This window comes from Silurus aristotelis, assembly GCF_946808225.1.
Source record: "Silurus aristotelis genome assembly, chromosome: 25".
Classification (NCBI taxonomy): Eukaryota; Metazoa; Chordata; class Actinopteri; order Siluriformes; family Siluridae; genus Silurus; species Silurus aristotelis.
This window is the reverse complement of record NC_139598.1, coordinates 1,716,088-1,740,911: the sequence shown is the minus strand read 5'-3', so window position 1 is coordinate 1,740,911 and position 24,824 is coordinate 1,716,088. Positions and strand designations below refer to the sequence as shown.

At 42.1% G+C, this 24,824-nt stretch overlaps 2 protein-coding genes across 4 annotated transcripts in view; one reads left to right on the top strand and one right to left on the bottom strand.

Moving 5' to 3' along the window:
• Positions 1-16,232: 16,232 nt before the first annotated feature.
• On the bottom strand, positions 16,233-17,468 carry pex2 (peroxisomal biogenesis factor 2). Its single transcript, XM_083529420.1, has one exon. The coding sequence runs from the start codon at positions 17,451-17,453 to the stop codon at positions 16,521-16,523; it is 933 nt and encodes a 310-aa protein (XP_083385546.1). The 5' UTR covers positions 17,454-17,468; the 3' UTR covers positions 16,233-16,520.
• A 3,489-nt stretch (positions 17,469-20,957) lies between these two features.
• The window catches only part of LOC310719540 (uncharacterized protein), a 102,264-nt gene continuing 98,397 nt past the window's right edge, over positions 20,958-24,824 (top strand). For 2 of the 3 annotated variants that reach the window (XM_083529377.1, XM_083529375.1), the window contains exon 1: positions 24,093-24,507. In XM_083529377.1, the coding sequence (XP_083385503.1) occupies positions 24,352-24,507 (156 nt within the window). In that variant the 5' untranslated portion in view covers positions 24,093-24,351. Of the gene's footprint in view, positions 24,508-24,824 lie in introns of all 3 variants that reach the window. The other variant, XM_083529376.1, reaches the window with a different exon arrangement.

The window sequence follows — 24,824 nt, the reverse complement described above, 5'->3', positions numbered from 1 at the left end:
CAAAATGTGGAATGTGATGCTCAAAAATCACACACCGTACTTAAAAACCGTGACCCAATATTTTTGGCGATATATTGTATATTATATCAATGTGTAATTTAAAAAGAAAACACTGGGACGCCTGACTCTTCCAGCAGTTTTCTTAAAAGCACACAGTCCTATCAGACAAAAATTTAGCTCCATGAAGATCTGCATGGGTTGGAGTGGAAGATCTCCTGCTATAGAGCTCCAACCCTATTAAACACCATAATTAGGGGTGAATGTGAGCGCTGGGTGCACCCCAGGAACCTCCTCACCTCACCTACATCAATGTCTGACTTCACTAACGCCCTTATAGCAGAATGAATCTCCACAGGAACCATCTAAAATCTGGTGGAGCATCTTCTCGGAAGAGTGGAGGAGGCTGAAGGTGGAACGAGACATTCAGAAAGCACGTCCCAATCTGATTCTCGGCCGTACACAAACTTTTGTAGAGTAACGATAATTGTAATCATCTCCTGCTCTGGAAACGTATCGACCTGTTATAATTGCATTCTCCTGACAGGTTTCAGAAAAAAAAAAAAATAATAATAAAAATAATAATAAACACGCTTCAGGGAGAAATGATTCTTGGCATGTACGAGAGGACGAGTGAGGAGTAAGGGGGAGAAGATCAAGATTTACGTACGATACCTGAGAAATGATTGTGTTCTGAATGAGACTTGCGCATAATATTGGCAATATTCACCACAGACCACACTGTCAACAAAGCTGCGAGAGTGTGTGTGTGTGTGTGTGTGTGTGTGTGTGTGTGTGTGTGTGTGAAATGAAAGCTGCAGATAAGGAGGGAGGGAGGGAAGAAAAATCCACCCAAGCGACATGGAGGAAACACGCCGAGGGAACAAAGGAAGCTGTTTTTCTTCCTACTGGGACTTTTCCAGGCAGATTGCTCGGTTTGTGTTTTCCGCATCCCAAATGATTCAGGATGAGAGAGCTGAGAAGATGCTGTTGCTCAAGACAGATAGATACGCTTCTATCCTTCCATGGCTCACACAGAAATGCCTCTTACCTCTTATTTATTTATTTATTTATTTTTTAATTTTTTTTTTTTACACCGAGGCCATGCATCGCAATACAAACAAACAGCGCATCCTCCGAACGCCTGCAGCGTCAGCTACATTTAGGCAGCACTTTGTTTCGTAGATTCGAAATCGCATCTCTCCGCTTCGCGTCCCCACGTGCGGATCGTTTTTTTTTTATTTGTATTTATTTTGGTAATGCATCATCTGCATGCAGCTCAGGTTAGCCAGCTAACATCCGATTTACTTTTGCGGAGGACAGAAGAGTTTATTTTTCCAGACACGCACTTCGTTCTTTCTTTTCAGAATATATAAACGTGAGAGATCCGTGCATCATTGTGCACGTACGCGAATTACCCGATATTGCATTTAATATATAGGAAGCAATTTAGCGACGGGGATGAAATCCTCGGCTTTGGTGAAGACGCCTCGCTATGTGCGTTCGATGTAAAAAGGTTTTTTATTTTTTTTATTATTAAATCGGATTTTATTGTTTTCAAGGTGAAAAACAACAACCGCAACAACCGCAACAACCCCAACAACCCCAACAACCGCAACAACCCCCTCCACCACCTCTACCATCCCCATTAACGTAACATCATTTCAGTCTTTTCCAGAAATGGATTTCTAAAAAACTAAAAAACAGGAAATTAACAAAAATGACAAAATCTACAAAGCAATTTTTTCATATCGATGTATTCGACATTATCTGTCACAAATATCATGCCACAGCCAAAAGTTTGTGCACCCCGTGGGTAAAACGTAGGGTGTCTATCCGTGCGTTTATTCCTTAAAGTAAGTTAATAATAACTGCTAAAATGGGGGTGGGTTTCAAAACAAAACGATACCACACAGAGAACTGAGACGTTTTTTTGTGTGTGTTTGATCTAGACCTTTTAAAGCAATCATCTACCTCTGCTGCACAAGAAAAATAACCTTGAAGTGCTGTTTCTTAGTTTTGCGACTTATTTTAACTCTTATTACCTTTATGTATTTATTTGATATTGATATATTGTCCTGTTTTGTTAATATTTTTAGCACCTATCAATACGAATTAGTGAATCAATTTTAGCTTATAATTATTATTTATTTCAAGCTTACAGATAGTGGAGTTAGATATATATATATAAACTCAGTACCGAAATCTCCGCTATAACTGTTGTGGAATTTATTTTCCGTTGAAAGAAATAACATTTTTGCTTGTTTGTTGCTCCTGTCCTCGAGCTCACTTCAGAGATAAACGCTATAAAATCTACTTGGTCCTTATCGTTTGCTAATTGTGTTACCTGAGGAGAATTTTTTTTTTTAACTGTTTCACCTTGCGGTATGGGAAATTCTCAGTTCAACTCAGACGTAAACTCGAAATCAGTTTCTTGAATTGCGACACCACAACAAAACGGCCGGATTTTGACACAGCGCACTATATGGGAGCTCGAAACCGGTTTCCTGCATTTTATTGGGACCCTGAAAATGAACGAATAAATGACATTTCATTATTGATTATTAAAAAACCCAGGTTTTGTTTCTGTTTCTTTTCTCCTTCACGTCACGCGGCCTTACACACTGCCTAAATCTTGTGTTTTTTAGCGACACTCGAGCGACATTCGGAAAAATAAGACTCCAGACAATGCAGTGTTAATTGTTTCTAGGTCTCTAAACAGAGCCGCACCAACAGCAGTAAACATGTCAGTTTTTATATCTGCGCTCTGTTCAGCGTCCGATCGGATTTTTACAAGCGCTCGAGTGTATAGGAAATAAAACTGGAGGTGGACGGAGGCTTCGCTTTAACCCGAGTGTCCTGTAAAAAAAAAAAGAAACAACTGAGGGATGACACACAGGAACGTCAGAGTGTGTGGGAATATTTTTATATCTTTCAGATGGGATATGTGTGTATGTGTCTGGTTAGACGTTGTGGGGACCTTCAGTCTTTGACCCCAAAAAAATCTATAAAAAAAACCTAAAAGATCGACAATCATTTTATTGTGATAGCTGATGTTAAGATGTGGGATATTTACTTCCTGGCAAATTGTGTGTGTGTGTGTGTGTGTGTGTGTGTGTGTGTGTGTGTGTGTGTGTGTGTGTGTGTGTGTGTGTGTGTGTGTGTGTGATGATCTAGTGTCGTCTCAGTCTTCACAGTCTCATTGTCCTTAATTACTCTCTTCCCATTTTATAGCCACCCACATGTGTGTAAATTGTAATTAATTTCAATTAAATTTTATTTGTAGAGCACTTTCAACAATGCACTTTGTCTCAAAGCAGAGATTAAAGCGTTATAAAGTTGTATAAAAAGTGTATAAGTTCAGTGACTATAAGTAACTTCATGGATCTTTAGGCTGTTGAGATGGAACCACCATCACCCAGTGTGGCCTCTAACTGAAGATTGAAGATCCAGAGGTTGGGCTACGAGATGTAAAATCCCTCAGGAAAAAGGGCACTCACTACACCCTGTATAGTGCTCTTACAAAATAGTTCCAATAATTGTGCACTTTTTGTATACAGCTTTTACCTACAAAGTATTTTTTCTACTTTAACACCTACTTTAACATCTAATGTTTTTTAACTACCAGTAAAAAATACAGATATATATATATATATTTGTGTTTTTTTGATGAGGCTTGACAAAAGAAATACGCAGACGCGTCTCATAACCATACAGATGCACACATCTGCAGGTGATAGTTCTGTAAAAATGTATGTATTTATTCATGGGAAAGGTGTAGAACAAGCAAAGCTCTGGTGTTCGGAGGAGGAACGGAGCCGAGGTTCGGTCTCGTCTTATCTAAAGCAGCGGAAGCTTTTTTGATTTCCTGCTGAATATTTACGCAGCGTTGCACTCACGCGCACACACACACACACACACACACACACACACACACACACACACACACACACACACACACACACACACCATTTTTTAAATGATGAGCAGGTCAGCATAGAAAAATATTCACAATCAAAAAGGCCCATGTTTGGAAATCAGGGTTTTGTGTGTGTGTGTGTGTGTGTGTGTGTGTGTGTGTGTGTGTGTGTGTGTGTGTGTGTGTGTGTGTGTGTGTGTGTATGTGTGTGTGTGTGTGTGTGTGTGTGTGTGTGTGTGTGTATGTGGAATGGATCTGAGAAATGGTGTCCTGATTTTGCTCCCAGCTTGCAGCTTTTATTTAGGCGTGCTGTTAATGTACATATCAGTGAAGGGTTCAGGTGTGAGACTCAGAACCACATGATTTCTCAGAGACAGAAAATAATATATGAAATGACCGATATTGGAGGTGTTTACGTTTTCGGGGGAACATTAAAGACAAAAACAACAAAAGCACTTCTCAAGCCTGAGGAAGCTCCTACCAGCAGGTTTGTGTGCAAATAAAACTCACATTTGGCTGAATAACAGTTTATATCAGTTGTCGATTGATTTCTCCTCGGTGTAACCTCCACTCTTCTGGGTAGATGTTCCACTAGATTTTGTCGAAATGAATTAATTCAGGGGTGTTAATATGATGTAGCACTGATGTAGGTGAGAAGGTGAGGAGGCCTGGGGTGCAGTCAGCATGAAGAACCCATCCTAAAGGTGTTCATTAGGTTTGGAGCTCTATAGCAGGAGATCTTTCACTTCAACCCATGTAAATCATATTTTCTTGGAGCTGGTTTTGTATGCAAGGGCACTGTCATGCTGGAACAGGTTTAGGTCTTCTCGTTCAAGTGAAGGGAAAGCTTAAAGCTACACACTGCATCTAAATACAACCTATACACCTTTAATGTTGGAGCATAATGAACATCTCAGCTCTCAGCCCTCATCCCCAAGAGACTTCATTCCAATCAGGAGCATTTTAAATGACTATATATATATATATAAATCATTTAAATAAAGGAGAGACAATACAATTAATAATAAAATGTTCAGGATTGGTGATATACAAAGACAAATAGTCACGTTATATACAGTAAACATCATTAAATCCCATTAGTTCTTACACTATTAATAAGCTCCAGTGTAGATTTGTGGGCGGGGCTAAAAGGCCAGAGCACTGACATCAATGCAGTTTTTTTGTTATTATATAAATATAAAACTGTAAAAAAAAAAAAAAAGACAGAAAATATTAAAATATTACTTATTACATGTTGTATATTTTTTGAAAGACGTCAAGTTTTTTCTGATCTCCAGTCGGAGACCGGAAGTCGTTAGCGCTCGTTCTTAACGAGGTCTCTGAGCTTAATTGGATCGGACGCTTTCTCTCGGCGGTACAGGAAATAAATATAAATATATACATAAGAACTGTGATTTTTGAAATGTTTCGCAAATAAATGTAAAAATGGAGCGTAAAAGCGAATAAAGGATAAAGAGGACGAGTTGAAGAGAAAAGGTGAAAAGCTCGGAGGACTGCTGTGTGTTTGTGCTGCCGCTCCTCTGCGCTGAGCTCCTGTCAGGTGAGCGCTAATGCACCTGCTAATGAGCTCGTTTAGCGCTTTAATGAGGACACAAACAGAACAGTTTACTGCAACAAACCGAATTAAATGAGTGAATAAACTCTCTCTCTCTCTCTCTCTCTCTCTCTCTCTCTCTCTCTCTCTCTCTCTCAGATCTATTTATCTGTTTATTGTTTTATGTTTGCTCCTGGACAGTTTTTTCATCCGTCTCACTGGTTTGTAAAGCTTTGAATGTAACAGTACAGTGTGTGTGTGTGTGTGTGTGTGTGTGTGTGTGTCTGTGTCTGTGTGTGTGCGTGTAAATGTGACAGTTTGATGTGTGTGTGTGTGTGTGTGTGTGTGTGTGTATAAGCGACTACAATGTGTGTTAATGACAGTTGTTTTCTTGTTTGTTGTGATTGTATTAAGTAGTTGTTGTAGTAAATGTTATCATTTAATTGTTGTGAATTTTTTTCCAAAACTATTTAACAAGAAACGAAACTCTGCAGCTTGTTGTGTTATTTTAAGCAAAACACTAAAGAGTCGATAAAAAGAGACGCAAAAAACGGAAGTGGCAACGATTTCGCACGTGAGTATTTCCGGGACGGCGCGAGTAGCCACAGTGACAATGCGCTAACTCTGGTTTGTTTTTTATTACACCTGCCATTGTTGTGTATGTTTTCAAAATGAATAATAATAATAAAAATAAAACAATAACACTGCACTCAAAGTGCGAGGCGGAGACTAAACAAACTCGCGGTCCGGCATTTAATACGCTCCTGTGGAAACTCAGATTTTAACTATGTTCCGCACTTAAAAAAGATTGCATTCGGTACACGTGTGCACCAAACAAAAGCCCTCAAGTATTTGACAAAATAGGAAATGTCTGTAAATATATATGTATGTGTGTGTGTGTGTGTGTGTGTGTGTGAGTAAAAGGCCGTATATTTTCAGAGTAGGATTGACGTCTTATGTATAATTATTTTCCAAATTTTGGATTGTGACTTAAACATTTGTCTTTAAACTTCAGTTCAGGATTTGCTGTGTTTATTCTCTGACTGTGAGCTAAAGCCCTGCTCTGGATTATGACCACAATAAACCTTGGATAAGCCTTAATAAAGAAGCTCGGCAATTACATCCAGCTGGCTTGTTGGTCTAAAAAAGCAGACAGAAGATGCTGCATATTTTGTGTTTGATTGCTGTGTGTGTGTGTGTGTGTGTGTGTGTGTGTGTGTGTGTGTGTGTTGGAATCAATCGGTCTTTTTCCAACCTTATGACCAGATTGCAGTCTCACACGACATCCATCTGTCTTTTTAAGAGCAAACCCCAAGACGCTTGAATATGACATTTAAGTATATCTGCAGCTCGCAGCCACTCTGCTGTTGCATCATGCATCATTGGCCATGCGTCGACCGGCTGGAGAAATTCACCAACTTTTCACGTGACCGCTCCAGTGCAGCGTAGACGCCTGACGTCCACTTATTCTGCTGATCGGTTTATCTATAGGTTGTGTGTTTAGTAAAGTCAAAGCGGGACATGATGGCTGGCTGCCAGTCCTGTGGTAAATACTGACACTTTGTCATGTGAAGGAACTATACCTGACCAGTGCCTTGTGTTGCGTGTGCCTGTGAAGAAAATCCACTATTGTGTACATTTTAATCACATTCTAACTCAATCCTGGGAAAATGAGTGAGGCATAATAAACTATACTGCCCATTTTACATCATAACATCTGAATGTACTTTAATTCCATGCAGCTGTATTCAGAATCGAACACTTATTGTGGACTGTGTGAGTATTTACTTTAGGAAAGTTCCACATATTCAGAGTCAGGTTGAGCACATGCTTTAGTGGATTTCTGGAGTTATGCAATTCGCTCGTTTGTGGTAAATTTTTTTCTCGTTTCTGCATTTTAATTTCAGCGTTAACTCCTCACTAATCGCCCTTCACTCGCCTCTCAATTAATAAATCGCATTGTCGAGGCAAAATTAAGTGCACCCCAAACCGATAGCTTCATTTGTGGAAACTTTGTGGCTGTTTCTATCTTTTTATATTTTAATTTTTTTTTTATCTTTCCACTTGTTCCCTTTTCTGTCAAGCTGAAGGCATCGAGCGAGAGCATGAGATGATCTCCATCATTTAAGCAGTGTATCTCTGATCTCTGCGTCTTCTTTGATGCCGCGCTGAAGGTTATCTTGTCAATTTTAATACAGTCTTTCATCAATATCAAAATAAGTTTCTGATTTTTTTTTTTTTACACCCCCCTTCTGAAGGCAGGCTTTTCAAAGGTCCGATTACCATTCATGCAGCAACGTGAGCGGGCGAGAGCAGATTAATTCTGCGGGATAAATGAATGAATATTGCTATTAAGGCTCGGCCCGTCTCAAGGACAAAAGTCTGGAGGGAATTAGGCCTTTCCTCCGTGTCGTCTCACCGAGACTCCTCGAGACGCAGTCATAATAACGACAGTCCCTTGTTCCGTATAACCGCCCTATTTAAATTCATTCGTCTTTCAGGTGAAGCAGGAAATCCTGCGATGGTGGCACTCCGTCATCCTCAGCCTCTTGTTTGTGAAGAGTGTTGCACCTGAAGCGGTAAGGAGGTAAGCGCTGAAGTGCTAAATCGCCAGATGTGCGGCCATCTTGTGGCCTGGGTTTTTTTTTTTTTTTTTTTTTGATGAAGCACCCAGAGCGCGTAGTGTTCCTGCACTTCACAAACGCTTCGTCGCAGGAAAGATGGTGCAGCGGTGCGGTAGGCTCGGCAGGACGGCCGACTATAAATCACCAATGGGTAAAGGGTTTTTAATGCAGCACTCTGCGCTCGCAACCTCCATTTTCTGTCATGGCACAGTAAAAGATGAGCGCCCCTGAGGGAACTGCAGCCCCCCGACGCTTTAAGCTCTGGGTCACGCCGCTCGCTCCTTTTGAGATGAATGCAGAAATGCACGCAGAGATGCAACACAAACCGCAACATGAGGGACATACAAAAATACGGGTAGAAAAAAAGTCATTTGAATTTTAATTTTGCTTTAATTCCAGTGTGTGTGTGAGTGTGTGTGTGTGTGTGTGTGTGTGTGTGTGTGTGTGTGTGTGTGAGAGTGTGTGTGTGTGTGTGTGTGTGTGTGTGTGTGTATATATACAGTATATTATAAATAAATAAATTAGGGCTGTCAAAATTACCGTGTTAACGGCACTAATTTTATTAACGCGTTTTTAACGCAGCGCAAATTTCTGTTTGACCATTTTTATTAAATATATAAATAAATATAAAAGAGGCGAAATTTAAACCTTTAGCGCAACACATTTATTCGTGAGGTCGTTTCTTTACTCATATAAAAAAATTTGCTCCCCCGAAAAATTATTTTCAATCAGCAAACATTTGTTTTACTGCTGCGCCACGTCTCAAATCAGCACCAAAATCCGGCAATTAAAACCGTCCGTGTGGAAACATAGCAAAAGTTTCGTTCGGTGTCCTGATTAATTCCGTAATTTAAAACGCCAGAATTACTTTAAAACATTTACAGGAATATTTTTTCTTCTTGCTCACTGTTGATTTTGGTTTTCTCTAATAATAAACATAAATTTGCATTAAAAAAATCCATATTTGTGCACATATTGATTAGAAAATTTAAAACTTTAAAAGTATTTATTTAAGGTACAATTAGAACAGATAGAAATGTGCAATCAATTTATTTATTTATTTTATACCCCTGGCATTATGTATGTTTTCAAGTTTAATAATAAAAAGAAAAAAAATGCGCTGAAAGTGCGAGACGGAGACTAAACAAACTTGCGGTCCACCAATTAATACGTTTCTGAGGGAACTCAGATTTAAAGAAGGTGAAAATAATTTTTATTTATAATTTTATATAATATTTAATATAAACATTTTCTGTTCTGCTCATAGAAGTGGCTTCAAATCATTTGATAAATAACGATTTGAAGAATTAGCATGTGTAATATTTTTAGAATGTGTGTTTTATATATATAATGTGTGTATGTGTAAGATTATTAATACTAAACGTGTTAAGGGTGCAGGAACAGGAAAATGGTGGCGGTGTGGAGGAGAGGCCTTCGAGCTCGGAGCAGAGAAAGCAATCAGCCGGTGAATATGAAGGGCACTGACGAGTGCAGTGTCGCCACACGCTAAAGCACAAACCTGTACACTGAGGATCAGAGGATTTACAGGTGCAGCTTTCATTAAGGTTTGTTAATCAGCGCTGCTGGGCTTCGGGTTCGGTGTGTAACGTGCACGTGTGTGATGTGCACGTGAGCGATGTGCACGTGAGCGCTTCTCTTACACAGCTTTCATACTCATAAATAACCTGTCATACTGTATAGATTTGTATATTATTAGTAGTAATAATATTAATACATATTGAATTAAACAATAAGAAGAACATAATCTAATATATGAATATTGATACTGTTATTGATACTATATTTATTATAAAATGTAAAAAAAAGATGATTTTTTTATCATTATTATGATGTTAGTGATTATTATTTTAGTGACTTTAATGATAATATTGATTATTATCAACATAAAATCTTGTTGTTGCAATAATGATGGCACCTGTGCATCGTCTCGTACATTTTTAGATCTCAACCTACACAACTCCACATCTCCTCCCCACCATTTTCTCCACCACAACTCCTACACATCTCTACATCTCAACCTACACACATCCACATCTCCTCCCCATCATCTTCTCCACACCGTCTCCACCACAACTCCTCCACATCATCTCCTGCATGGCTTCACATCTCCTCATCAAATGTCCTACACACGTCCTCGACCTCCGGCCTACACGTCTTCTCCGCAGCTGCACATCATCTCCTGCATATCTACACATCGTTTCCTCATCTCTTACACGTTATACCTCGTCTATACATCTCCTGCATGTCTCCACATCACCTTCACATCTCCTCAGGCTTCATGGTCTGAGGGGAGTATTTTGTGCTGACTACGCTCTTTTCGTTCCCGTGTAAATGATGGTGAAACACGTGATGTATGAAACATTTCACGTGCAGGAGAGCAACTGGTTCAGGTTCATCATTTCCTCACACACACGCGCAAATAAATAAATAACATCAGCCCATTTCTGTGCAGCAGAGTTTTTTTTTTTTTTATATATATAAATCAGTTTTCCGTCCTCGTGCAGGGTGAAAAATTTGCAAACGGGACAGATTCTATTTATTTATTTATTTATTTATTTTCCTCCTCCCCGACGTCTCGGGTTAATCTCGCCGCAGACGCGTCTACTTCACCGATTTTCCAGCAGGGAGTTCACAAACAGGCACCCTTTTTCTTACTATGGTTTCCATGGAAACGGTAGATGGGGGGGGGGGGGGGGGGGTATGATATTCTCGGAAAGCCGAAGATGTTGTCATTATGTTTCAGTGAACTGCGGGTTTGGGGCTGCATTCTTTCTTCTCCGTCTTTTACAGGCTCGCAACAAGGCGGCGATCCGCCACGACGTATCATCATCAACCTGTATCGCGGCTGCGCTAATTCCGCCGCTCCGTGTACGCGCGCCTCGACTCCCAATCTTACATATCTTTTAGCACGGATCCACCGTTCCCTCGGGCTGATATCGTTTACGCCGATTCAGAGGATAAAATCGACCGGCACCGATGTTAGAACCCGAACACGCCGTTATTCCGTGTAATTAGAACGCAATCATACTGCGGCGCCGAAGTTCAGAGGTTTGCGGTTTCTTGCGAGATGGCATGACTGTGAAAAGAAAAAAAAAACCCGCCACATTCCTCCTCGAGTCAGGCTTCAATCGAATGCGGGGAAAAAAAAAAAAGTTATCAGAACTTTCAAAGCGCTCGGAATCGTCTTAAGTCGCAGGAAATTCAAGAGGACATCTGGAAGGATGTCTGAAGATTATTCGCAATTTTGTGTGCATTACACATCAATGAGAGGGGCAGCTCAGGCGCTGGCTGGGACCCGCCTCACCTCGGGCTCATTACACTGCAGACCGACTCGTAAATCCCCCGTAATTCCCGCGTGCGGGAGACGCCGTTTCACTCAGGTATGACATGTTCTTCCTGCTCGGAGACTGAGAAAGGAAACACAACACACAGCTGATGCTGCATTTATTTCAGAAGACGCTCATATTAAGACGTTTCACAAGTAATCGGTACGTTTGTTCGTTTTCCGGTCTTCAGGACAGACGAGTTTCCGGATTCTGGCGAAGGAAGGAGCATTTATAGCTGCTATAATAATGTACGCAAGATGTTGTTTTGGAAGCCGTAGGGAAGTGGTAGCTCAGTGAGGATGTCTTGAAGTTTACAGCTTTACTTCTGACACTGGAGACTCCTTCCAAAAAACAAGAAACCTTCTGATACAAATGCAACATCAACAGTGAGAGAGCGTGTGTGTGTGTGTGTGTCTGTGTGTGTGTGTGTGTGCGCGCACCTCACCAGGCTACGAGCAGGAAGAACATGTCGTACCTGAGCGAACAGCATTTCTACACTCTCGGTTTAGCGAAGAGGAAAAACCACGAGCAGGAATTATGGGGGATTCGACACGCTGGTGTGACAGAACAGAGTTCCGGTTACTATAATGATGGTGATTATTTTCCTATAGTAAATTTTTATTTAGTTTATACAACAAAGCAGCTGATAGATAGGGGCCTTGCTCTGGGGCCCAACTGTGACAGCTTTTGGTGATGAGATTTTAAATCCAACATATTGACCACTGAGCTACCACTTTCCACCATACAGAACACAATGAAATCGGGCCCCTTTACAACTGTTCATACACAACTGAACAGGTGAGAGATAGGGGCCTTGATCAGGGGCCCAACAGCGGCAGGTTTTGATGAAGCTGAGATTTGAACTCACAACCTTCTAACCATAAATCTATCATTATAACCATAGAGCTACCACTTCATGCCACAGAGTTAAGTGGCCATTACACAACTGTATATATATGAAAAAAGGGTCAGGGGCCTTACTCAAGGGCCCAACAGTGTCCACGTTTGGTAATGCGTGGATTTGAACTCACCACCTTCTATTCAGAAATCCAGCATATTAACCACTGAGCTACGACTTCCCACTGTGTGGAACGAAGTGAAAGGGGTCCCTATACAACTGAGGAGTTGAGAGATAGGGGCCTTGCTCAAGGGCCCAACAGTGGCAGCGTTTGTGATGCTAGGATTTAAACTTGTTGACATTTAATTAACGTCCAATGTCTTACCCACTGAGCATCAGGCTTCTTTCTAATTTTCTAAGACGCCGGTGAGGGAAGGAGCGTTTATAGCTGCTATAACGCAAATAAGAACTCTTTTTTGCTGATGTTGCACAATATTCAATTGGATGAGGGCGTTATTAAAAATTTTTTTTATCAGAACTGTGGGGACATGAAACACCTCTTGATGTTCTCGAAAATAATCGTCACGTTGGTAACTCATGCAGCCCGAAACTGCCCGAGACATTGTTTTTATTCCCACATAATTTTGTATTTTTTGTTTCTGTGGATATTTTTTTCCAGGCTTGTGTAAATAGTTTTTGGCATTTCGGAGGTGGAAGGTTTTGCCAAGGCGATGTATCGCCTTCAGGGTTTTGTGCTATGTGTAGAATCTCAAACACCGGAGGAAATGGGGAAGAAACGAGCAAGACATCAAACTTTCAGAGATCCTCGCAGGGCGTCTATATTTAGTGCAGGTAAAGTCAAAAATCAGTTCAGCACAGCTACAAAAAGCTAAATGGCATCGCTGCTAGGACCGAAGCAGATCTTCTTTTACTTTTAGCCTCTAAAAGGAATCAGATGAAGAACGTAGGCAGGGATGAACACATTTATTTGTCAGGGTGGTGATCTCATGGGGAACCGCTTTCATTTATTTATATATTTAGTTGCTAAAGTTTTCTGCTTCAGGAGCGGTTCAATTTTTTTTTTCTCCCAGTAACCGACATCTTTGTCTCATCATCCACATGAAAACCGCTTCAAAGACAAACGGAAGGCAATTGATTTCAAAGACGGAAAAAAAAAACCTTTAACTGGGGAAAGAACGTTAGAATTAACCGCATATTCACGCTAGCAAGCGACTGAACGACAGGTCGCTAAACCCCGAGGTGAAGCAGAGAGCATTTAAACATTGTAAGGCCTCAAACACAGCCGTGGATTATCACCTTCTACCATGGTCACTTCTCAGCATTGAGGAGTTCAAGCTGTTATTGATGTTAGCAGAGCAAAACTGACTGCAGTATATATAAAAAGAAACGCTTTATTTATTTATTGAGCATTTTATAAAGCTGTTTCGTTACAGCTACACATCTGCTGCTCCGGATCTCACACACAGATACAGAATTATTTATTTCTTGTGTTGCGTCTCTACTAACAATGCGGCTGTAGGAGTTTTTCTTCTCCTTAAATTCATCTTGTGCCTCAAATCCATTTTTGAAATTTCCCCCTATTCACCACAGAAGTTCCACCACACGTAAAACTCCTCCATGGAGCTCCGTGAGATCATTAAGAAATGTGTACAATCGCTGCTTCGCTCTGGATGGAACCGGAACTGGAGGTTACTATGGTTACAGGTGTTTATAAGCAGCGCATTCGTTTAGATTCAACTGACAAACGCAAACTACCTGAACTTCCAGCCAATCACGATCCACTAGTCACACCTGAACTCCTTCCAGCCAATCACAATCCACTATTCACACCTGAACTCCTTCCAGCCAATCACAATCCACTATTCACACCTGAACTCCTTCCAGCCAATCACAATCCACTATTCACACCTGAACTCCTTCCAGCCAATCACAATCCACTATTCACCCCTAAACTCCTTTCAGCCAATCACAATCCACTATTCACACCTGAACTCCTTCCAGCCAATCACAATCCACTATTCAGACCTGAACTCCTTCCAGCCAATCACAATCCACTATTCACACCTGAACTCCTTCCAGCCAATCACAATCCACTATTCACACCTGAACTCCTTCCAGCCAATCACAATCCACTATTCAGACCTGAACTCCTTCCAGCCAATCACAATCCACTATTCAGACCTGAACTCCTTCCAGCCAATCACGATCCACTAGTCACACCTGAAGTCCTTCCAGCCAATCACGATCCACTATTCACACCTGAACTCCTTCCAGCCAATCACAATCCACTATTCACACCTGAACTCCTTCCAACCAATCACAATCCACTATTCACACCTAAACTCCTTCCAGCCAATCACAATCCACTATTCACACCTGAACTCCTTTCAGCCAATCACGATCCACTATTCACACCTGAACTCCTTCCAGCCAATCACGATCCACTATTCACACCTGAACTCCTTCCAGCCAATCACGATCCACTATTCACACCTGAACTCCTTTCAGCCAATCACGATCCACTATTCACACCTGAACTCCTTTCAGCCAATCACGATCCACTATTCACACCTGAACTCCTTCCAGCCAATCACAATCCACTATTCACACCTGAACTCCTTCCAGCCAATCACAATCCACTATTCACACTGACCCCCATCATTTTTTAATAAAACGTGTGCCACAGACGAGTACGTGGTCCGACAGCGTTACTGTGAAACCCTACAGATTGGGCAGTGAAGTAACAGTTAAATAAATATAGCAGAACCTGCATGAGTTTTCTCCTCGTCTCCGACGCCTCCATGACTTACTCACTTCTTCTCCAGCCTCACCTGCAGAATCCTCACCCACACAACACACACTTACCCAACTTAAAAAGAGCTATCATTGTGTAATCAGGTATTATACAAGTATACAAGAGGGGGAAAAAAAAAAAAAAAGTCAAGCGGCGTGTGTACATCCTGCGCTGAAAAGAAATCGAAATGTCAAAGACATTTGTGATTCATCTTCATGAGTGTTGAATTACAGTTATCCTTTCACATGGAAGCTGCATAAACGCGCATTAACGTAATGTACGCAGTTCCAGTCCAACCTTTCTGTTCGCATTAAACCTCCAGTAAGGATACACGGCTCCTTTTCCCTCATCCACAAGGAGTTGTTTTTTGTTTTTTTTCCGCGGACGCACGTGTTACGGATAACGGCGTTCACCCTGGCGCACGTCTTTTCAAATCCCGAACGAAAGCAAAGGGCCTCGGCGTAGCGTTTGGCAATAACACATTAGCATAACAAGCTCAAAGCGAGACTTCGGCGCTCTCTTTGTTGAAGAAACTTCAGGAGAATAATTTCAAAAGATGCACAAAACAGACTACGGGCTCCATCGCGCCTGGAGTCGTGATTGATTGCCTCCGAAATCAGCAATTAAGGCCATGCGATCAAAACAAGGTGGGAGTTTCCAGCAGGCCTGAGCTCACTTGGGTGCATTTTGCTGGAGGCATGGCTCATTGGAGAAGGTTAACGCCAGAATAAATAACCGTCTTTGCTGTTATTATTAGGATTAGTGCATAATATGGGTTTAAAAAAATATATATAAATAAATAGAGAAAAAGAAGAAGAAGAAGAAGAAGAAGGAGCACACAGACCTACTCGGGTCGGCAGCGGTTTACTGGAATCTTAAGAAGGCCAAGGAGATTACGCTAGGAGTGTCTGTCAATCCGTACACCCCAAAATACCCCCCCCCCCCCACACACACACACACACACACACACACACTCCCGGCATCCCATTCCATCCCAACCCATCATGGCCTCTCCTTGATCTTGTGCAAATTTCACACTTCACTGGGGATGCTAACGTGCAGGCGCTCGAGCTGTTTTGATGTTTATTCATTTGCACCGTCTGCGAACGCGAGAGAGGAAAAGTGGACCTCTGATACTCGAGTCGCCATCAAACTTTAATGAGCAGGAATAAATTAGCGACAGAAATCGTTTTAATTTGAAACTAAGCATCATCGAGTTCGTCTCTCCTCGGCTTTTCCCTGCATATTTCATGCCAACAAAAAGGCACAAGCTGCGGTCTTTCATCAGACGCCGTCTCTGGGGATTCGAACACGAGTTCACATTACGGTTACCGTCGACGACGACGCTGTTGTTGAGAGAGAGAGAGAGAGAGAGAAAGAGAAAAAAAAAAAGAAATAATAATAATAAAAAAAATAAAATCAAAATCACGTCTGCTGCATTTCCGTGAGTTCTATTTGAAACTTGACCGGACGGACGGCGTCGACCTCGAAACCGCATCTGGGACACGTGAAGAACACGTCGGCGGCCGTGCGGCTTTTGACGCAGTAGTAGCAAAAGACGTGGCTGCACCCGATGGCGTGGGGCATGACCGGCCACTCGGAGCATATTGCGCACTCGAAGCGTCCGCCCGACTCCGATTCCCGACCCGTGCGATCGGAACCGGAGAAGAACCCAAACACGCGGGACTTCAGCTTCCACACGTTGATCAGAGGAAGCAGGAAAATAAGAAACTCGGCAAAGCCGTGCCACAGCAGTTCCCGGTTCATGTAGCGGAAGTTGATTTCGCGGGCGCCCCGGTCCCGGACGAACACCGGCCGCACTCCGAGCATCCTCTCCGTCAGGGTGGGAAACATCCCGCTTTGAAGAAAGAGCATAAAGTTGAGCAGGCTAGCCACTTTAGCCGCGCTGCTAAACAAAGCAAGAGCTTGATGTGCTTTCTGGAGGCCCGTGTGTCCGAGGAACAAGCTGTGAGAACGTTCTTTCAGCCACTTCTCGCCCACCGTCAACAAAGCAAACCAGAGTTTCTGCTTGCTGCTTAGAGAGCGGTATTTCTGTCCGGCGATGAGCGTGTTGTGGTAGCGGATGTTGAGAAGCGTCTGGCCCACGGTGGCGCTCCTGGAATACACGGTGAACCTCCAGACGAGGAGCTGCAGCAGAGCTTTAAGCTCCGGCTCCACCCGAGTCAGCAGGCCCGGTTTGAAATTCTGGAAGCATCGAGCGAACCGGGACCAGACGAGCAGCTCCAGGGCATCGTCCAGCTCGAAGGCGTCCAGCTGGCTGATTCTCAGGACACGAGGTGACGAGTTTTCAATTCCGGCTGCAAGCACAAAAAGGCAGACGAGTTCAGGTCTCTGCATTTCACTTAAAAAAAAATAATAAAAAGCCTGTCCTAAATTCATCTTAATGCCGTCCCCTCTGGAGCTTCAAGCCGGGGACGAAATCACATCACAGGAGATTATCCTCACGCCGCACGCATGGCACCGCAGTAAACAGGCGCCGTACGGGACTGCTTCGCTCTGACGGCTTTTTTCCCTCTAAATACCATCTGAGAACTTTTAGGGAATATTGGAGCGAGTTTATCTCTCTTTTTCAAAGCACTTTAGAAACGAGGACCAGGGCCCAAGGTGGCCACCTCTTCTTTTTGTGCTCGTCAATGGACGGGATTAGGACAATCTCCGACATAAACTGGCTTACAGAAATCAGGAAAGCGACTTTATATAAAGGCTTTAAGTGGACCGTTGATAAAGTCGTGCGACTATAATATATTCGTGAGTGTATATATATTGTGTAAAAGTAGGGCAGGTGAATACATGAATAGATGCATTATAAGCACTGCACCGTGTCATATTTTCCTACAACTCACAGCAAAAACTTTAACATTTACCACATTAGAACAATCGTGTTTTATGACAACACCTTTAATTCCTGGTATTTTTGCCCATACGACTGCTATGCACTTTTTGATCATCCTATTCCCCATTCAGTCCCACGTTCATCTAAAATAGAAATGCTCCACGCTTCCGTTTTCAATCGTTTCCTAAAAGTTGTTCATCTGCACTGAAACGTCTGGAAATGCACGTGTCCCTGTACTGTGCACGTGCGAAAGCGCGAGTTGATTCGACCTCGGCAATGGCAAAAATACGCATCATCGTTTTTCAAAAGCCTCCGCACCGCGACGGAAAAAAACAGCATTTTCAAATGTATCCACTAGGGGCGCCGTTTCAAATAGCTACGCTTTTGTTGATGACAACGGCGTCTCAGTGTCGAGGGAAGAAAAAAAAAACAAACAAACAAACATGCGTAGATAGATCGATCTGTTTGATTTGTCTTGGTTTGTACGGACGAAACAAAGACGCGGCGGCATTGTGAATCTAAGAAAGGAATGTAAAGGTAAGGTTTAGCTTTTCATGTCCAGTGCACACTGGGAACTCGGGCATCCCTGTCATTGTCGCGGTCATCTTCTTCTTTTCAAAAGCTTTTATTGAGCAGTTTACAAGTCAGGAATGAATACGTTATATTCGAGAACATATTATTGACAGCGACCTATCAATAGTAACGCAACTATTGTCAAGGGCCTGTCAATATTAATGTAATTATGATTTAGACGATCATGCAGACGTTAGCCGGGGCCAAGTAATATCTCCTACAGGCCCCGCTATCAATACGGGGATTACTATTGACCTGTTCACTCCGACTCAAAAGCGGTTGCCAAATATATAACAACTAGACACTTTTGTCAATGTCCGCTGCCTATAAAAATTAAGCAGTTGAATTTACAGGGTTTTAGCTGGAGAGCTGCAGAGAGAAGAAGGAAAACAAAAATCCATGTATCCTTCTGTAATCATGAAAATTCTCAATCGATGGTTGTGTTTACCTCGACTGTAATCAGAGGACCTGACCTACATACGAGAGAGCTGTGATTCATAAACATGCATTGACCGAGGGGGGGAGAGGGGGGGATATGATGGAGTGAGCAAGAGAGGAAAAAATCTCAGGGCTGTAAATTTTATTGAAATAATTCTACACATTTATCATTCTTATATCATCTTCTTCTTTCAGCTTCTCCCATTAGGGGGCGCTACAGCGGATCATCCGTCTCCATACCACCCTGTCCTCTACATCTGCCTTTTTAGCACCAACCACCTGCATGTCTTCCCTCACCACATCCATAAACCTCCTCCTTGGCCTTCCTCTTTTCCTCCTTCCTGGTGTCTCCATCCTCAGCATTCTCCTACTGATATACCACATGTCCCTCCTCTGCACATGTCCAAACCATCTCAATCTCACCTCCCTCACCTTGTCTCCGAAACGTCCTACATGCGCTGTCCCTCTAATAAACTCGTTTCTAATCCTGTCCATCGTCGTCACTCCCAACGAAAACCTCAACATCTTCAGCTCTGCTACCTCCAGCTCCACCTCCTGTCTTTTACTCAATGCCACTGTCTCTAATCCATACAACATCTCAGGTCTCACCACAGTCCTATAAACTTTTCCTTTCACTCTCTCAGATACTCTTCTATCACAAATCACTCCTGCTATCACTCTTCTCCACTCCACCAAGCCTGCACTCTTTTCTTCACTTCTCTAACACACTCTCCATTACTTTACACTGTTGACCCCAGGTACCTGAACTCCTCCACCTTCTCCACGTTCTTCTCCCTACAACCGCACCACTCCACTGTCCTTCCACTCATTCACACACATGTACTCTGTCTTACTCCCATTGACTTTCATTCCTCTTCTCTCCAGCGTGTACCTCCACCTCTCCAGGCTCTTCTCCACCTGCTCACTACTCTCACCACAAACCACAATATCATCCACAAACATCATAGTCCATGGAGACTCCTGTCTGTCCTCGTCCGTCAACCCATCCATCACAACTGCAAACAGGAAAGGGCTCAGAGTCGATCCTTTTCTGCACCTTCCTCCACGCTAATACGTCACCCTATGATCCTCCTTCTTCTTAAAATAAGTGTTCACCACTGCCATTTCGATCCTTATAGCAAAACCTACCACCATCTGCCCTTCCACATTCCTCTCCTTTAAACCATACCCACCATCACCTTTACCTTCACCTACATGCCCATTTTTCCTAGATATCTTCTCCACCACTTCACTGATGACATTTATCATCTCCCCTTTAAATTCCAGCTTTACATTCATCACTCTATCAGAAACTCTCTTCACCTCCACTACACTCTTACTGTACGCTCCTTCAAAATCCCCCCCTACACCATTTCTCTTTCCATCTACACCATGATAGAACAGTTTAAACCCTTCCAATGTTCCTGGTCTCACTTCTTTTCCACTTGGTCTCCTGAACACACCACATGTCCACCTTTCTCCTCTCCATCATATCAGCTTCTCTCCTTCCAATATGTGTATTAGAAATGAGGGCACGCGGTTTAGCGTTTGTGCAGAATCGGCTCGGCTCAGACAAATAAACTCGACACAAAAGTGCTGAATTTTAAGCAGCAACCAAAAGAACGAGGAGCAAATACATTCGCTTTTGCCGAGTCAAATCCCTGACAACCGGCATTAAATGACAAACGACTGGCAACGAAGCGGGCCGTAAAGCGCCTCGTCCCCAGGCGGCTGAGCCTCGCAATTCTGCAACAGATAAGAACGCTAACAGCATGACCTTCAGCCTTCGAGCATCACAACGCTGCAGATTTCATGCAGCAGACCCACTTCCACCACCCTCAGAACCACATCTACAGGTGAAAAGGTCACAAGTTCTGTACAGTAAAACGTATTAAATTTGGTTTCATCCTTCCACCCCCTAACTGTTACCATGACGACACTTCTCTCAGTTCTAGCTAGTACCAGTTAATGAGAGGTCTTGAAATATATAATTTTTTTTTTTTTTTTCCCCCAAGATATAATTTATAATCCAATTATTTTTTATAAATGATTTAAAAACAGTATTTTATTATAATTTTTGTATTCCTCCTGCACTATGAGGCGCATTAAGCAGCAAAGGGTCTGACGGCTTACTGGCCGTTTCTGTAGAAGACTAAAGCTCAACCTCTTCCTTTCACAGCCGGGTTTGGGACCATCCATGGCAGAGTAACTTACGCCTACAACTGAGCACCCATGAGGGGTTAAGGGCCCTGCTCAAGGGCCCAAGATGGGCAGCCTGGTATGACTTGGACTCGAACACACGACTCCCAAAGCCAAGGTTTTAGATCCTAGGCCATTTTACTACACACGGAGCACTGTGTTTCTCCACGGACCGTTATTACTGACGCACCACCCGATAAACTCTGGATCGCTCTGGACTGGTAAACACAGAAGACGCTGCAGAATAAAATATGGATGAAAGAAGCAGAGAAGATTCAGGCCAACAGAAACGCTAGCTGCAGGCCTCGCTCAAACCGAAGAGAGAAACTCAAGACTATTTTTAAAAATACCGGTGACAAGAATTGAGATTTTAAAACCCTATAATGCCGAGGCGTCCAAATTTAATCCGACAAGGAACCATTATAAGATCTCTCCCTTATGAGCTGTTGGTTGAGTTTGGTAAAGCGTGCTGTAGCTGCACCTTGAAGTGCGCATGCACATGGAATGGATTAATTTCAATACGTTGTTTGTTTTTTTTGCAGCTTAAAAATACAACAAAAACATTTTTTAATGTTTCATAAAAAATAAATATCAGTGCCAATGCCATTTATTGGCGTTGTTCGGCTTCTAATAGAAGCATGGCATCAAAAGTCACCACACGCCAACTTTTAATCGGTTCTCAGTCTCGGTTCATCTTCACTGGACCAAAGAGAAAAAAATCTAACCGCATTACATGGCGTTCTGGTGAACATCCGAAACGTAACCATGGTGTGAATATTTGGAATTACGTTTTTTCAGCAGGCCATAAATTTCATATTTTTGCATCGTGTCCTGACTGGATAACAGATTTAAAAATTAAAGTAATCTAACAAAGAGATCCATTGTGACCCCCCCAGAAAACACCCCAAAACAACCATCAAAACAAAGCTTTATTTATTTATTTATTTATTTTAGTGAGGACCTGATACACGAGCGGCCGTGTGGCAGCTTTCCGGTTGTACGCGTGCTGTTAATCAGTGCGACGGCGCCTTTTAATCTGCAATGCGCTCGTTCGATTTGAGCCCAAGCTTATGCATTCATGATGACTCCCACAGCAGTGTATCAATTCCATCATGATAAATAGGTCAATTTGAAACTTTTTAGCTGATGTCATCTTTGGTTGGTAAATTACTCCCCGCGTGTCCGTACTAATTGTGCCGTTATAAAATATGAATGCGAACAAATGTATCGAGGGGGTCCGAGGCGATGCGTCATGCTTTATCAAAGCAACCCCATTTCCCTAATTCCTAATTGTGCGAGCTCGCGCGCAAGCAGAAAACTAAAGTTAACGTTTGAGAAACAGCCTTTAAAGTGAGTCTGACACAAAGATATGAGCTTCGCTTAATCTAGTTTGCACAGAGCATAAATAATTTAAGGGAATTAATTGATTTTGCGAGTAGGAAGGTGGAAGATGCAAAGCCTGCGCGAGTAATAAGTACAGAAGTTTGCAGGAAAACAACTTAAAATCTCATGAAACATTTAAAGGCTGAGGCAGCAAGAATGACTGGAAAGGACAGTTAATAAATGAGAAAACGGCGAGGCCGCGATTTTTACGGAGTGAAGACTCCAAACGCTCGACTGACGCAAACAACAGGACGGCTGTACGAGTCGGATAAGGCTGAATATGTCTCGGCTTAAATATTCGTATATAATATTTAAAGGGATCTTTTCCAGAAATACCTGGTCATTACACAATGAGCAAATGTTAAACTGTTCTATTTCTCAGATTCTGGAGAAAAAAATGTATCTAACATAAAAAAAGACATTTAATGTACGTGACTCGATCGACATCCGAATGGAAATCTGCAGTACGTTTCGCGATACAGATGACACGCGTGAGAAACTATGGGATTTGGGCATAGTTTCGTAACACAATCTTACGCTAAGGATCAGACCGAGAGTTTGAAGGATGGAAGAGTCGATCAGCAAGCGGATTTTTTTTTATCTATTAATCGTGTAATAGTTATGATCGGGAAAGGTTGTAATATTTATCACCAATAAACAAGCAAACAATAAACAAATGCATAAATAAATAAGTCAACTAATGAGGCAGGACCCTTTATTGATCAATGGGGTCTTCAGTTTGAAAATTACAGGGAAACAGGGTCTAGTGAAAGTTGGGAGGTGCTCAGTTAGTGGTTCAGGCGTTGGACTTTGGAGCTGAAAGTCATGAGTTTAAATCTTAACGTCACCACGCTCTGGGGCCCCTGGGCAAGGCCCTTAACATCTCCACTGCTGAGTTATAATGAGAATACATTTTATTTATGGGAGCGTTACATGTCGATGAGGGACACCATACATACAATAAAAACAATACAATTAACAAAAATTTTAAATAAATTGTTGTATGAATGAGAAAATAAATACTGAAAAAAAGCGTACAGGTATTGTTTACTTTTACTGTTTACTTTCATACGTTAGAATGTAATTAGAAATCGAAGAATACAAAGCTGTTATTAAATAAAACTTTCAGTTGATTACATTTACGATGGCGATTCTTATTTTAATATGCCAGATGTTGTGTGTGTATTATAAAGCCGGGTAAACATATTTACCCATTTTGACACGACACGATGAATGCAGCAGTTCCTTCATTTCCGGGTTGCGTCTCCAGAAGCCCCGCCTCTAATCGAATACACCAATCGTAAACCGCTCTGTTGTCACGTGTGCGATTTGACGCAGCCAATCGCGTGTCGCGCCTGAGTGCGCGAGGCAAACTCGATTTTTACATTATTAAAGCAGCGGAGGCGATGAGGGCGGGGCTGATTTCTCAACGGAACTCCTGTGTCAGACGCAAGGGTAGATTGTGATATTCTAACCAATCAGAGAGAGGGATTTTTGTACTTTAATACAATCTCACCCAATAATATTTGAGTAAGGGCGGGATGTTTTTTTTGGAGACCCGGAAGGACGCCGTTGACTAGACAACAGTGATTATTGACAGTCCTGGGAATAAACCGCAAAATTAATAGTGTGTATATATAAAAAAAGGAATATTTAAATAGTTAGTAAAAATGCGTGGCTTTTTTTTTTTATTGCAAGTAGTTTTACACGTGATAAATTGTTGCTAGGTTAGTAAGAGAAGGATGAGGATTTTTATTTAGAAGTTGCACTGAAACATGGCAGAAGCTCAGATTTACAGTTAAAATAACGATGGACCAAAACATTTGTTCTGGTTTGGAGGAAAAACCCAGTTGTCCTGTCAACAAATCAGTGAAAGGTTTGCTGAACGAGGTCCAGAGTGTTTACGGAGAGAAGCTCAGGCGCCTTGAGTGTGAAATAAAATGCTCTCCAGAGGAGATCCTGAAGGTACGTGGACAATCACTTCTGATATTCTTCCTGAGAGACACGTGCATGTTCCTTTTATTTTCTATTCAACAAACCCTGGTGAGAACATTTACTTTGACAAAATGTCCAGACTTTATCGCCAAATATTTAGCTGAAATAGTTTTCTGTGCCTCTTGTAAAACTCACCAAAGATGTTCTTCACTAGGAGATTTATGGAGATATATGGAGTGATCCAGTTCATCCAAGAGCAGTTCAGTAGGATTGAGGTGCAGTGACTGGGCAGGTTGTTCCATAATAGATATCACTCCAGACCTCTGTTTGTTCTCTAAATAACACTT

What these genes read in the sequence shown, in the direction of transcription:
- pex2 (XM_083529420.1), bottom strand. Translation starts at nt 17,453, where the DNA reads ATGCAGAGACCTGAACTCGTCTGCCTTTTTGTGCTTGCAGCCGGAATT.